Raw genomic sequence first — 14,888 nt, forward strand, 5'->3', positions numbered from 1 at the left:
CTTTTTTTAGTTTCACCACAAAAAAAGATTATTTTTATTTGCATAATAATAATTTACCATACATTATTTTGGTTATCTTGTTTCACAAAATCATTAAATTAAGCCATTAGTCATTAAATTCTAAATACATGCTATGCCTTATAATGAAGCTGCTTCTCTGACTCTAGAAAATCTCTTTCAAAATCTTCCACTTGCAGCACAACTATAAAAACGGCAATTATTCTTCATTCACATGGAAATTTAAGGGGGCTTCCCGAACAACCTAGGATGTCTTTGTTTCCCAAACTTATGTAATCACTAATAACAGGAAGTAGTGAGGCATGTGTTATAACTGCAGCCACAGTTGAGCTCTCACTGTCACTGAGGAAATGAAAGCACAGGAGACTGGCTTCATGGTTAGTCAAAAATACACCAGGGAGAAGCAGGGTTTTTTTAGTCTAAAAGTGTAGAAAAAAATGATGAGTGTGCAAACAAGTATACGTTGCACAAGATGAAAAAATCTCAAGAAGACCGAGACACAATGCCGCGTTGGATTCATTCCCTTGACCTTGTAAAAAAGCAAACATTCTTGAGGAATGTGTGAAATGTGCCGCGTGGGAGGAGAGTTTTGAAACATGTGGCTGTTTTCGAGACATGAAAAGTTGCTAGGGCTTTCAAGGTGCGGCTCCCCTCACTATCTGCACAGTTGTTGCAGTCTGACTCATATTTGTTCTTACATGTGAATAGGGGGCTCCGAGTTTGTTTCCAATACTTCAGATCGTGAGCCAGTGAAACTATGTATGCAATTCATCAAAGCCCTAAATGTGTAGAAAATGTGTAGAAAATGTAATATAAGAACAACTTTAAAATAAAATACCATGTTCAGTACATTGCAATGGTAAGTGTTGAGCAATGAGGAAAGGAAAAAAGTCATTTATCTCAGTTTAATTGCCTGCATTTAATTTGAGATAAATGTTTACATTTTACATTTTAAAATGTAGCAATGTCTTAGCAAAGTCTCAATTAGAGCCTAAAGGTTGGCGGTTCAGTCCCAGCAAGTACCAGTGAATACTGTTGTTGCTTTCTTGTGCAAGACACTTCAGCCTATATATGTCTATATGTATGACTGATGATTGAGAGGCCAATGGGGCAGATTTGCAGCGTCACTTCTATTAGTCTATCCCAGGGCAGTACTTATCCCCATCATGGTAGGGGTGACATTTAATTTCACTGAATAGATAAATTATTGTATTATAAGCTTGTCTATCGTGAAGGCTGTTGAGGTTATAAAAAAAACCCAAAAAAACAGTCCACAACAGCTGGACCCACTTCCTCCAAAAAAGTATACAATACGGACACTGATATGTGATAATTGAGTGTACATGTCCTGCCCAGAGTAAGCTAATCATTTGATGTGACACACAGAAGCATTCAGATGCCATTTTGGTCCAAGTTTTGAAATGTGCGTCAGTCTTTTCCAGCTGATAAGAAACACCAAAAAATACATGACATACTTGTTGAGTGACTATGCACAAGAGGGAGAAAGTGATAACGCATTCTCTCATGTTATGATCATTTCCTCCCTGCGGCAAAGTCTCTGCCTCGACAGCCAATCCACCAGCTCAGAGGATGCACCGGCAGTGCTAATAAAATTTGACAAAACATCATAATAAATTTCAAGTATAGGGTTAACTGTGGCTATCAATAAAGTGTTTTGAGATGACATTATGCAAATATTTTTGCAATGTAGGTTTTAAGACTGAATAAACTTCTTTGTTTCCCATGTGTCTCATGTGCAGCCATTACACAGAAAAGGGTCATAAAACAGGAACACCTCACATGAAAAGCAGTTTTAGAGATACTCTTACTCACTGCTCTATTACATAGTAAAATGCATTTAAATTAATTTCCAACTGCCAGTAGATTAGCCTGATTGCTCAAGCTACTCTCTTGATGGCTCCTTATTAAACTATAGTGTATTTGCTTACTGTAGCATTGCTCTGTTGCTACAGTCTGTGTTTGTTGACTTGGGTCTATGAAAGGAAGTGAAAAGAGATGGTATTATGAGCTGAGAAATGCTTTCACACTAACCAAAGTGTGCCAGACACTTAAAGCTGAATAAACATTAATCGAAAGGCTAAATACAGGTGGTAACTTGAACATGATCACTGTAAAAAAAAAAAAAAAAAAAAAAAAAAAATTTAAAGGTGCACTGTGTAATGTTTTTAGTGGAGGATCTGCCACCAAGCGAGTTACAGGCCAGATCTGTGGAAATTCAAGTCCATATTCAGTAACAATGCATGTTATGTAAATGGATTCAAAGGATGTTTTTGAGCAGTTAACACCTGTAAAAGAACGGATAAGTGGCCACACCAAAGAACATCCATGGAGGCAAAGCAAAAACATCTCCATAGTGCACCTTTAAAACTGTAGCATTTGTGTAGTTGGTTTATGACCACAGACATGTTTCACTGCGTGGTCTTTTACAAAGTGAAACTAGTAAGCGACAGTCAAATATCCTCTCAGTTTGCAGACTCATGACTTCTGCACCACAAACGCTGACTTGCATCTCACTGCTGTTGAGAAGTCAGATGTACTTGTAGCTTCCAGTGTCCGGCTCATCTTTTCACAACTATGTTTAACTGATGAGAAAAAGAAACAAGAGGGAAATGTCGACAGGCGAAGGGCACGTGCCAACACGCCAAGCACTGCGCCCTTTTCAGACATGACTAGAAAGCATGTTTTCCCACACAAGCTTTAGACTCCAAACATGTTCTCACAACTTGTTCCTTTGAAGATAACAGAGGGGTTTATATGCAAACTGGTCTATGCAAACACATGCATGGATGAGCTACATAACAGGAAGCAAATCAGCCTCTTTGACAGATTAGGGCTATCCAGCATATTTTATATTATATGGACACATACGACACAACCTCGAGAACACTGTATTACAGCTGCAAGTATGACGATTATTTTAGTAGTTTTATATATATATGTGTATATATATATATACACACACACACACACACACACACGTTTTTACAGGTGGATCTAACATCTGTTACAGAAAATACATGTGTGATTACAATGCTATACTGTTTCTCAACAGTAAAACAATGGCTGGCTGTTGGGTGGCAGTCGCTCTGAGGTGCAAAAATTGAAGTCTGACTGTAATGGAACTTTGTGTGGGCTGAAGCTCATTGACGTTGGCTCTCTCTAAACTTCCACGAACACATGAAAATGCTTTAGCAGTGTCACATAAGAGAGAATAGGCACAGTTATCCAGCCGTCCACAGTGCTGGATTGAGAAGCACATCAAACAAGCTGGCCTGGGGTGCATTATATCAGATTTCATTTTGAGTTGAGGCCGTTCATTCATTTCTGACATTTACAGTTGGATGGGTGCACCCCTCTCAGAGGCCTCTTGGCTCTGGGTCTGCGCTGAGGCCCCAGCAGCCCCTCTGGAAAAACCCAGTCCATCTGACTTGCATTGCCTGGCTCCACTTGTGTGTTCTGTTTGGCCTGCACTGCTGTAGGAGGAGAGCGGGCCAATTACCAGCCGCCGCTTCGAGACCAGTATGATGTCATCGCCCGCTCCGCCATAACAGGCTGCAGATGAGAGGGCAGGGCCTCTATTCTCATGCACAAAATGTCTAAAACAATCTGAGTGCAGTTAAAAATCCATAAACATTGGCATTTTCTTCATCTAAACTGTAATCCTTTATGATGTATTAAAGTGGGCTCTAATGCACCTCTGCCTTTGGGGGATTAACAGACAAGATATGGCTCAGTATTTACCGGGTGAGAAGAGCACCTTGTTTGAATAAGGGAGATAAGAGGCCATGAGAAAACAGTGGGAATGTCATTGTGCTCCGGGGCGGAAGTGAAGCTTTCAGACTCACATACATTATCAGTGTACCACACCTGTACAGAAGTAATCACCTATGCGATATGCTTTGCTGTAACATTTTGTTTGTGGCGGCACTCCCTCATTCCTCAATAAAGCCGCAGAGAGTTACAACTTGAGTCTTCACATTTCAAAGCCTCAACAAAGAACCAGCAGCACAAACACTCATGTGAACTACAGGGCCACATGCACACATTCAAAACACCAAACTCCAGGGACTACTTAAGTGCTATCCCATAAGACCTTGCATTTCCGAGGAAGTTTTGAAGCCACATCAGAGAGTGTGGAGGGGCCTGTGGGCTGCTGCAGATCTCCTCTCATTTAGCCATGTGCTCTATCTCCCATATCCCACAGCCACACAGAGCGCTGAGCTCCATAGCAGACAAAGACGCTGGACTGATAGCAGGCTAAATGCACTGTAAACAAATGCCAGCTTTCACTGTTTAGGTGATGGTATCTGCGTGTGAATTAATCAAGATAAAATATAAACTCAACAACTGTCTATTGCTGCAAATGAAAAGTTTGGACTATTGACAGAAGCTTTATGATGGAGCTGTTACTAAACTGGTTTCAGTTATGCAATGCAAGAGAACAATGAGAATATAAAGAAACGTAAAATAAAATGGATGTCTGTAGATGTATGTTATTTCTGTCGATAGAGAGTAGACTAGAGAGTCTGTCGCGTGCTTGTCACCATGAAGATGTTCTTGCATGGCCTGTAATGTTCCACAGTATGACATTTAACTTTCCTATCTCCATGGAGACAAGCAGGAGACATCATCAAGTCACATTACAGGTCAGAAAAGTTATATAGCCCTTTAATGTCGAAATGCAGATGACACTACATAACTAATAACCACAGACTTTGTCATAGTGCAAGTATCTGGCATCTGATCGCTTCCTCTCCTGCAGACTGCCCTGTGTAAGAGGACCTCTCTACCTTGTCTACCTTGTGTCATAGAGACTGTGAGCTATGCCCCGCTTCACATTCCTCTGCCGCCCAGCCTCGGTCCGGCCAGGACTTTCCCACAGAACCCTAAACCCTGTGAATGAGAGTAGGCCTTTGTTTTGGGCATTTTTCATCCTGATCCCGGCAACTTCCCCGTGGAGGAATGCACCAAGAATGCCAGCAGCGGCTACCTGGCATTAGAGTGTCTTTGTGCGGAAATAAGAGAGGCTGAAAGAGAGAGCAGGTCACGGAGGTTTGACAAAGGATAGCCCGCTCTCAAGGTGCCCAGTCTGTATTACACTCACCACAACACCAGGTCAAGCTTTTAAACGTGGCACCAAGGAGAAGAAGAAGAATGCCACACTGTTCGCATCTGGGGCAGTTTGTCTCAAGAGAGTACTGCTCCAACTGTTAAGTATAAAAAAAATACTCACAAAATATAAATTTTTTTATTATTTATATGTTTAATTTGGTGATATGTAAAAAAAAGTTGTGAGTAATTCACAGTTGATGTTTTCAAAGTTCAATTAACAAGATTAGATTAGTGATTCATGAATTAATTGTAAGCCTACATAGTCATGCATATGTTCAAATGGTATTCTTGGTAAATGGTCACATTTTTCTATAGCGCTTTTCCACCTTCAAGGCAGTCAAAGCGCTTTACAACAAGGAACCACTCACCCATTCACACACACATTCACACACCAGTGTACGCAGACACTGTGGGCAAGGTGGGTTAAGTGTCTTGCCCAAGGACACAACGACAGCATTCATCTGTGGGAGCTGGTATCATACCAGCCAACCTGTGGGTCAGTGGGCGAATGCTCTACCAACTGAGCTACTGCTGCCCCCACTTTCTTAAATTCACATAAACACATAATGCCACATCCAACAAGTTAACACAACAAAACACTCACCATAATAAAATAATAATTATTTTAATAGGTCTATGCACAACTCTGTATTTTTATTAATTATATAATTGGAGTCCATATTGAGTTGAAGACATGATCCATATGATGTTTTTTTTTTCTTATTACATTTGAACAAATAAGTACTTTTGAACCTTTTGTAAGTGAGAGTTAATCGCATGCAGTACTTTTACTTAAACAGAGGTATTCAGTGCTGTTTCCGGCCTGGCTATTCATTAACTGGAGCGCAGGTGTAGCAACTTATTGGCATGCATACACAGGTGAGGTTAGCGTGGGCTGCAGCTAACAGGCTGTAGGAGGCATATCACACTCTTGGCTCTGGGATCGTGAGGCAGCAGTTAGCCTCAAGGTGCAATTCCATTCATTCCTGTATGCTGAGGCCTCTCAAGAAGATTTAATTTACAATTAAGATGCAAAATGATTGTGGAGATTTATGAGGACAAATGCCGTTATGAAGATAAGTATTTTATGAAACAAAAACAAAAAATAAATCAATTTTACCAGTAAAGCCAATTTGGAGAGCATGTATGAAAAAAACAACAAATCTACCTGTAGTCACTGATTCCAAATAATGGATTTTTGATTGATTTTCTGTTTGATCGACAATGGCATTTATTTTCACATGGTTAATAAACTTTTGTCATTTATGAATTAAAATCCATTCCTGTCCACCAAGATTTTGAAAAATGTTTAATGGAATGACACTATACAAAAGATATTAACTATATTTAGTACAAAGTCTACTGAAAATGACATTTCGATTAAGGACAAGGACTACAGAGTGTGAAAACAAGATAACATGTGGATGTGCCCTGACATGGTGGCAGGTATGTAAGGGATGGTGTAACATTGAGGTGATGGACTCACAGACACAAACAGGCCAAGTCTTTGCATTGGGAACCTGAGCCGATTGAAGACAAGAGCTGACCTCCCTTGGATCTCAGTGATAAGAGACAGAAGTGTGACCTGACGACTAATGACAGAGCTATGGGACGGGGGTGGTCTATGCACCGCAAAAAAGGGGCTTCAACTTGTCTTCAATGCAAAACAACCTGCTCCCAACTGTGCAGGCCATAGAGATAGAAATAACTACAAACCAATAGGCCCCATTAACCACTAAGTAGCAGTGTCACTTGCCATTTCGAGTTGACCAAATCAAAGAAAATCAAAATGCTGGAATGAGAACCAAACCAGATCTAACCACTCACTTTCTTTGCTGTTAATGCGGCTCAACTTTTCAACATCCCTTTCCTCGAAAACTCAGCAGATGTTGTATTTATTGCATTTGGACGGCCAAGAATCTGGGGGAAGACGAGTGAACACGTGAATGAAGCTCATGCAGACCAGAGACAGTTCACTCTACAGACAGGAATCTTTATGAACTCCCAGAGGAGAGATAAGACTCCAACGCTCAAACTGTAGAACCATAAAGAACTAACAACATAAGTTACACACTCAATGTAAGTATTAAGACCTATATAAGACTGTCAGAGCTGCTTCTGGCTTTGTGAAGGCTCTGTGTAAAATGTTTCTATTTCACAAGCAATGGCAGCAGACTGCATAATAAAGTTAAAATCAGCATTATTTGGGAACTTGCATTTTAGAGGTGATATGCCATAAAAAACAAACTTGAATGTTGATAATATGTTACATTACTACATAAAGTAATTTAACTCTCTTTGGGACCACTTAGTTTTTATCTTTAATACAAGCATATATTTCTGTTTTGATTATGGAATAAAAATAAAAACAATGGAAAGGTAAAATATGTATGCTGTCGAACCAGGAAAGAGATTAAACTTGTATTTATATGATTTACTCACTGAAATTATCAGTGTTTCATATTGGGTGTTGTTGTTCATTGGAACAAGCATTTATCCTCAAACTATGATCTTTGAGTAGTTTGTCTTCACCATGCAAGAGAGGGTTTTGGGGGGGGATTTTAGCACATTAAAGTGCCTCTCTTTGTACAATAAAATGCCTGAAACATGGACTTGGCACTGCATAGGACTTTTCCTTTTCGTTTTTTCTTCTGTGATTGAAGAAATTTTCTTGGTCACCACCTCCACATAAAACACAAACTAGGCAAAAAAGTTTCATTATGTAACCATGAAGTGGAAGCAATCTTACCATCCATGGACAAGTTAGATAATTTTTCCTGTGAAGTGATGGGGGCCATCAGAATGGAGCTTGTTAAGGGGTCCTTGTTTTGACACACAAAGAGAAACATCTTTGTTATACTATCCCATCCCATAGGGGAGCATTCTATCCAGTTTAAAGATGCACACATGTGGATGAGGATTCAGCACTTGTTGGTCTCACCACAGCGGCTGAGTGGTTAGCACTCTGGCCGCAAAGCAAGAAGATTCTGGGTTCAACTCTAGTAATAACTGTGGAGCCTATGCAGCGTTTCCGTGTTTTCACACTCCAGGTGCTTCACCGTATAGAATCAAACTTATCTATCTTCATGGAAACAAACATGCAACGCCACCAGGTTGTTTTTCCAAGGTATTATTGAGCAGTAGACCCCTAATGAAATAAATGCAAGGTGGATACATTTAAGAGTCCTGATGTACAACATTCCTGGCAAATCAATAAACTTTCCATTGAGACAAACAAGTACATAGTGCACCTTTAACAGTTCAACTTCCATTAAAAAAAAACTCTCAGGAGAAAGAAGAAGTATACAGCAACAATATGCAAGTGATTTCCTATTAAAATGAATAAAAATAGAACCTCATGATGTCTGATTTGAATAAGCAGGCATTGGCACAGGCTTGGGAAGAATTACATTAAGGTCAATCTGATAGTGACAGCTGAAATATATGCTGTCTGTCTGTCACATAAACGATTCAAGTCAGGCTCAGAAATTGATGATAAGCCTGTAAAAGCCCCCTCAAGAAAAAGGGAACATTTAAGAGCGCTTCTCAAATGGCCAAATTCCATTTTCTATTCGATGCATTGCAGTGGTGCGCTCACCTAGTAACTGGTAAACACACATCAACAAAGACCAAAAAGCATTAATGAATCTCCCAAACCTGTCCAAAGAAAATAGTTTGCTGCCCACTGTAAAGCTCAGAGAATCCCGTCACTCATGCAGTAGCTTACAAGGGCTATATTTAACAACGATAGGACAGCGTCTGGAGCACTTTACTGACATTTTGACCTGTCCAGGCAAAGAGCAAAAAAGAAATAATACTGAAATTGTGTGCATGTTATTGGATATTTGTTAATATTATTGGTATATTATAGGCACAAAAATGTATGTAATTATTGAAGTATGTTTTTGGGAATTATCAACTAAAAATGGGGCAGAGCGTCTGTCCATTGAAAAACATTAGCTCCATTTTGGCTCCATTCTACGCACACTATTTTTGTGTCCTTGGGCAAGACACTTTACTGTGTTCATGTACTGCTAAAACTCACTTTATCTGTAACTTCTGTCACAGTTGCTGAAATAATTAAAAATCGTTCATTCATATTAGACCTTTAGCTGAACAGAGACTGATGACGTATTTTTGTTTTATTTGTCTTGTGGACATCGGACTGGCCCAAGACTCCCACTGTTACTATTGTGATGCTGCCAAAACAAGTCATGGAAGCACTTAGCTACAAAAGAGCTGTTGCTCTTTAGCTTTTTCTGTATCAGTTTAGTTGTTAAACTGTGCATGCTGCATATGTTTAAACATCCACTTGCAACGGCATATGCTCAGTGGTGGAAAGTAATTGGATACTCAAGGGTCCACCATGTAACTTTTTTAACAAAGGGTCTCCATGGAGATGTTGACATAGAGACAAGCACTGGACTCCACCAGACTGCACAAGTTACTCACAGCTAGATTTTTTTGTGCAGTATGAACACCTGTAATTGAATAAATGCCAGATATACAAGTTAAATGCCATATTGTGGAACATTCTAAGGAAAAGCAGAGACAAGCAGGTGTCAGATCCTCCTCTACAAAAGTTACATAGAGCACCTTTAAGTACATTTGAATTCAAAGCTTACAACAAGTTTTACTTATTAATTGCCACTACTTTTTTTTTCACAGTAGAGCTAATATGGCAGCTATAGTGGCTGCTGCAGTTATGGAAAATACTTAACAAAAATAATTTACACAAGATTCAGTTATAAATATGACTTCTACTTAACAAATTTTTGAAGTGATAAAACCTAATAAAACACAGAGTGCCTACAGTTATTGTCACATTAGTAGCAGCTGTATGTGCACTTGTCATTGTGATAGTTGCCATCCCCAGCTTTCACAGCAGCACAGTCATTATGCAAATGGAGAAAAAGATCTGCCTCAATGAGCATATGGTTTCTATACGGCAGAGTGGTGCAGCTCTGGCAACGATGAGATGACTAAGCAGAGGCCCTGTGCCTGTGGCAGTGCAGACATGTTCCACTCTGTCAGACCTCAGCACAGCTCCACATTCACACGGTCCCCAACTCAAAACCAGTGGGAACGACAGGGGCTATAACTCCACAGCCAATCGCGGCCACTACAGCAGCCACATACTGCAAACCAGATCATGGTTTATCAACTGCATCCTAAAAGACAGAGATGTCCTGAGCAACTTTTTACCTCTGCTTCAATCTTGAAGTTACAATATATTAAACAGTAAGGACAGCATGGACAGAAACGCTACCTCCAAGTACTTCAGAAACTAACTGTGCTTTACAAGTAGAGAGTATGCCACCATGTCCATACATATGTTACTACTTGGCCTGTAATGTTCCATAGAACGGCATTAAACTTATGCATTTCCATGGAGAAAAGCCGATTGTGCAACTAACTGTTAGAGGTCAGGCCATAATCTCAGAAGTTAAGCAGGGCTGGGTCTGGTTATTACTTGAATTTTAGACTGCAGCAGGTGACAGAGTGGGACGACATGTGTCTCTAGTGCAAACTGTTGATGTGTCACTGGGCAAGACACTTAACAAACCTTGCCTAGGATGAATGTGGTGTGTGGGTGAGCCGATTGTGAAGATTTGAAATCTCACTTTTGTCAGTACCCCAGGGAAGCTGCATGGAATAAATAGAATATGTACAAAATGGTAAAGTGATCTTTAAGAGTCTGTAAAACCTCAGTAGAGGACTAATGCACTAATGAATCACTATGATTAAAAATAGAAGAGTTAAGTAAGATATTTTAATAGCTTCAATTTCAATTCCTTTATTTTTATCATAACAGACAGTGGGTCTTATTGCAGGTATTTCCCCCAAAACAGTGAACATTTAACTACTAAGCAGTCTGTTAAACCAACCATAATCATTCTCCGTGTGTGTGGTCTGAGAGCCAAGAGTTGCCCTGTTTTAAGTCTTCACCACCACCTACTGGTTCTCCATCGCAAATGTATTTAGTGTTGCCAAACAGTCATTAAATTACAATACATAAAGACAATACATGAGTACTTGTGTTTCCTATTTGGTTGTCTCTTTGTGGCATTTTATACCAGTTGTGCTGCTTTCTTCTCTTCTATACATCAACATGTATGCTGTATGTCTGCAAAAATAAAAGTTGTAAGTTGTAAGATACAGTCTAATTATGATATGAGTTTTGAGGCACTAAGATCAAAGAAAAGAATACAATGCCACAGAATCAAAAAATTATTATGGTGCAGGAAAAGGAGTGTTTCGTCTGACTTCAAATCAAAAGTTTTGGGAGGCTTCATGGTAAGATCAGGGTCACCTCTTCTCTTTCATTTAAGATCTAAAGTCGCAATGTCTTGAGAAATAATGCTTCCCATGACACATTTTGGGATGTGACTATTTTAATAAAAATCTGTGACTTCAGTCTCAAAGCAAGTGAAGGCCAGTTTAAGCAGGTTTTAATGAGAGTCATGTGTTTTACTCTGCTAATTGCTGAAGGCACGACTGCTGCATTCCTCATTAGTTCAAGGTGAGAGATTGGATCAGATGGAAACACAAACACAAAGAATGACATTTTGTTTAGGACTTCTTCTTGTCTTAAATTTCTCAATTTACTTTCAGGGCTGCCAAACCACTGAAACCAACATTGCAAACAAATTTGAACAATAATGTTGTATGCCTCGGTAATTTCATAGCCCAAATGATATAAAACCTCTTTACTCCAAAAGGAACCCCTGAAGGAACACTAAATGTGAATATTTTAACTCTTCATCTACTAGTATATGTTTAGACCAGTGCTGCTTAAATTACCTGAGCTCTCCTCCATAGGATGTCTGCACCTTGTCCCATGAAACCTGTATTGATATCACAAAAAATGTAACATAAAAAATGACAAACTGTAAAGAATTTCATGAAATACATTATGGAAATAAAATGGCTGTGGGCAAAATGTTATGTTACCTGGCGAGTGTGGCTGTCATCAGCGTAGTACCAGCTCATGTCTCTATGACGGACATAAGCTGTGTAGTGACCACAACTTGCAGACCCTGAATGCACCACTACTGCATAAAGAGTGTACTGGCATTGAGGCTGGAAGTTAATTGATGAAGTTAAATACAACAATATTGCAGATGAATAAACAAATGTCCCCCCTGCCAAGGACCGTCTCTGGAAATATATGGCTGTAGTACCTGACTGAAGTCTTTGGAGAAAGCTTGATGTACTCTTGATAAGTCAAGCATTTCAGGAAAAGTCACCTCATAACTAAGTTTACGTGTAAACCCGCCATGATTGCGGTAACGCTTAAGCTGTATGCACAATATGGGTGGCAAGGAGAGCAGCCGAACACCCTGAAAATAAAATATAATATACTGATTTGCATTTGCAGTGGCTGAAATGCTACTGTTGTATATTAAACATACTTGTTTGGTAGGGGTCTTGACTGCACATTGAACACAGAAGCAGCAGTTTATGCCTGTGAGTTTGTGTTCCTCAAAGAATGATGTTAAACACTGCTCCTGTGACAGCAATTTTGTTGTCTGTTTTTAGATTATAATAATAAAGAATAAAAACATATTATTTTAAAAAATGACTGTATTATACCAGTGATGTGTGATACTCTTTCACATGTAGAGGCAGGCTCAGCAGGTAGTTTTCTTTGGTTTGGACTGAGTCACAGTCCACACACTGGACATAGGTCTCCATTGATATTTTATACAAAGCCTGGATCTGTTCAGCCTGCAATGAAAATAAGATTAACACATAAATGCACAGTATAAAGTAATTAAAGTAAGAAAATGAAATAAAGTAACTAACCAGAATAGTGTCATCCATCTGTTTTTGAATTAAGTTGAGGATAAACAGGAAAACCTCATCTGCATCATGTTGTGTGTCAACTGTACAAACATGAAACAATTACAGTGGGAATTACAATGAAACATTCCTCAGAGTTTGTGGCTCTTACGTTGAACTCCGTTTCTGTCCAGACAGTGCAGGAAATTTCGATGTGAAACAGACTCCTCACTTTGCATAGCAACAAGAAATTTTTTCAATTGAAGCGGGACATTACAGCTGTCATCTGCTCTCAAGTGAGCTGTATCCCACCTGGGACAATACAGTTTAGTGGGTTATATGACCAAATATATGCTGAAAATTATGTTGACACATTATAGCTTATTGATACTGTGGTGACATCATGCTGGGGGTGTTCTATGTGTATCTGTCACCATCTATGACAGGGGTGTCAAACTCAAATTCACAGAGGGCCAAAATTCAAAACTGGGATAAAGTCATGGGCCAAACTAAATATTTATTGAAATTTTTCAACAACATCTGCATGTTTTCTCTTCTTTTGAGATATGTAATATTAAACCTTTTCTTATTAAAATAAATGTTTAATCATAGTTTTGCTTAAACACTGAATCCAGAACAAGCAGTATATAAAATAATAACAACATTTTAAATAATGTCTCTGTAGCCGGCGGGCCAGCTCTAATACATACTTAATATGATCTTGCGGGCCAAATATAATTAGATCGCAGGCCAAATTTGGCTCCCGGGCCTGAGTTTGACATGTCTGATCTATGGTGAAATATTAGTAAACAATGTGAAAAAGAAAAAAAAAAAAAAAGGCTTTAAATAACACTGTGATCAATAAAGTCACTCATGGTGCTGTTTATGTGTTTGATTTTCAACAAAAAAGATAAGAGAAACTTACTGAAAAACTGTTAGCTAATGATTGGTTGGCACTATAATTTTTGTAAGACTTGTTTAACAGCACAAATCAGCTCAGTCAGTTCTTTATGTCAGACTGCATTAAAATAAAGCACAGATCTAAAGTCTAATAAAGTCTCAGACAATGTGGAGCCTACACTTAGCATCACACCACTAGGGAGGACATCAGATGCAAAGTATCAATAGTACCACACTATATCAATGTAATTAGTTCACCTGTCAAGCAACTGCACTAGTTCCCAAGTGGCAGAGAGAGTCTGCAATAATGTGTTCACACAACAGGACAAACAGTAGTTTGTCAGGCCCCGTATTCCTGAAAGACATCAATGGACATCATAAAAAAAAATGTTACAATGACTAATATTTTATTATTATAGGCTATACTAAAAAGTAAACTACTATATACAGGTACAATACTTAAACCGGAAGCCATTAGGCTTCAGTAATTCATAAAAAAAAACATATGAACAGGAGATGTTTTAGCAGCCTTTAAATATCCTAGTCACCGGTTTGTATACGCCATACACTCTATTATATATACGTATACGGTATTATACAGTGTACCCACACACTGAAACACTCACCTGACGAACTCCGCGAATAGAAAAAACGACAGACAAGTCTCGAAGACATCGCAGCTGTGGCGCAGATCTGAAGTTTTCACAACGCACCAGAGGTTTGCGCTGTTGAGTTACACAGTTTCAGTTTCGTTTCAGTCTATTTCATTTGGGAATTGAAACTTAAAATTTGAGAGTTAAGTTTTAATATTGGCATGAAAAAAAAAAAATTAATCAATATTGGTCTAATAAGATAAGATAATAAGATTAATTATATAGCCTACATCTTTTCTCAATTAGCATATACTGTAAAACATAAAATATATAAAAAAATATAACTTAAAAAAAAAAAAAAAAAAAATAGCCTATTTTTTCCTGTATCGCCACAAACGTTTTTGGTCTGGAGAAAGGCCTCCCTAAGCTCGTTTCCAAGCTTTGGCTATAATCGTCATA

General features: G+C 38.8%; 1 protein-coding gene across 2 annotated transcripts; it reads right to left on the reverse strand.

Annotated features, from left to right (window-relative positions):
• Nucleotides 1-10,932: 10,932 nt before the first annotated feature.
• Nucleotides 10,933-14,574, reverse strand: usp18 (ubiquitin specific peptidase 18). Of its 2 annotated transcripts, XM_055153698.1 has the most exons (10): nt 14,463-14,574; nt 14,095-14,191; nt 13,109-13,248; nt 12,961-13,040; nt 12,748-12,882; nt 12,567-12,662; nt 12,336-12,494; nt 12,106-12,234; nt 11,956-11,999; nt 10,933-11,278 (listed from the first exon to the last, which is right to left on the reverse strand). In XM_055153698.1, the coding sequence occupies exons 1-10, from the start codon at nt 14,509-14,511 to the stop codon at nt 11,197-11,199; spliced, it is 1,011 nt and encodes a 336-aa protein (XP_055009673.1). In that variant the 5' UTR covers nt 14,512-14,574; the 3' UTR covers nt 10,933-11,196. The 2 variants fall into 2 exon arrangements, with proteins under 2 accessions (XP_055009673.1, XP_020782251.1); XM_020926592.2 differs by having other exon boundaries at nt 12,336-12,662.
• Between the last annotated feature and the right edge of the window lie 314 nt (nt 14,575-14,888).

This window comes from Boleophthalmus pectinirostris, unplaced genomic scaffold (assembly GCF_026225935.1).
Source record: "Boleophthalmus pectinirostris isolate CB_2022bp ecotype Guang Dong unplaced genomic scaffold, ASM2622593v1 HiC_scaffold_18, whole genome shotgun sequence".
Taxonomy (NCBI): Eukaryota; Metazoa; Chordata; class Actinopteri; order Gobiiformes; family Gobiidae; genus Boleophthalmus; species Boleophthalmus pectinirostris.

Bases quoted from the DNA above. Each gene is read 5' to 3' on its own strand.
- usp18 (XM_020926592.2), bottom strand. From the start codon at position 14,511: ATGTCTTCGAGACTTGTCTGTCGTTTTTTCTATTCGCGGAGTTCGTCA. The intron at 12,663-12,747 runs GTATAATACAGT...TTGCTGTCACAG, and splicing joins AAGAGTATCACACATCACTG to GAGCAGTGTTTAACATCATT. The intron at 12,000-12,105 runs GTAACATAACAT...ATATCAATACAG, and splicing joins ATGACAGCCACACTCGCCAG to GTTTCATGGGACAAGGTGCA.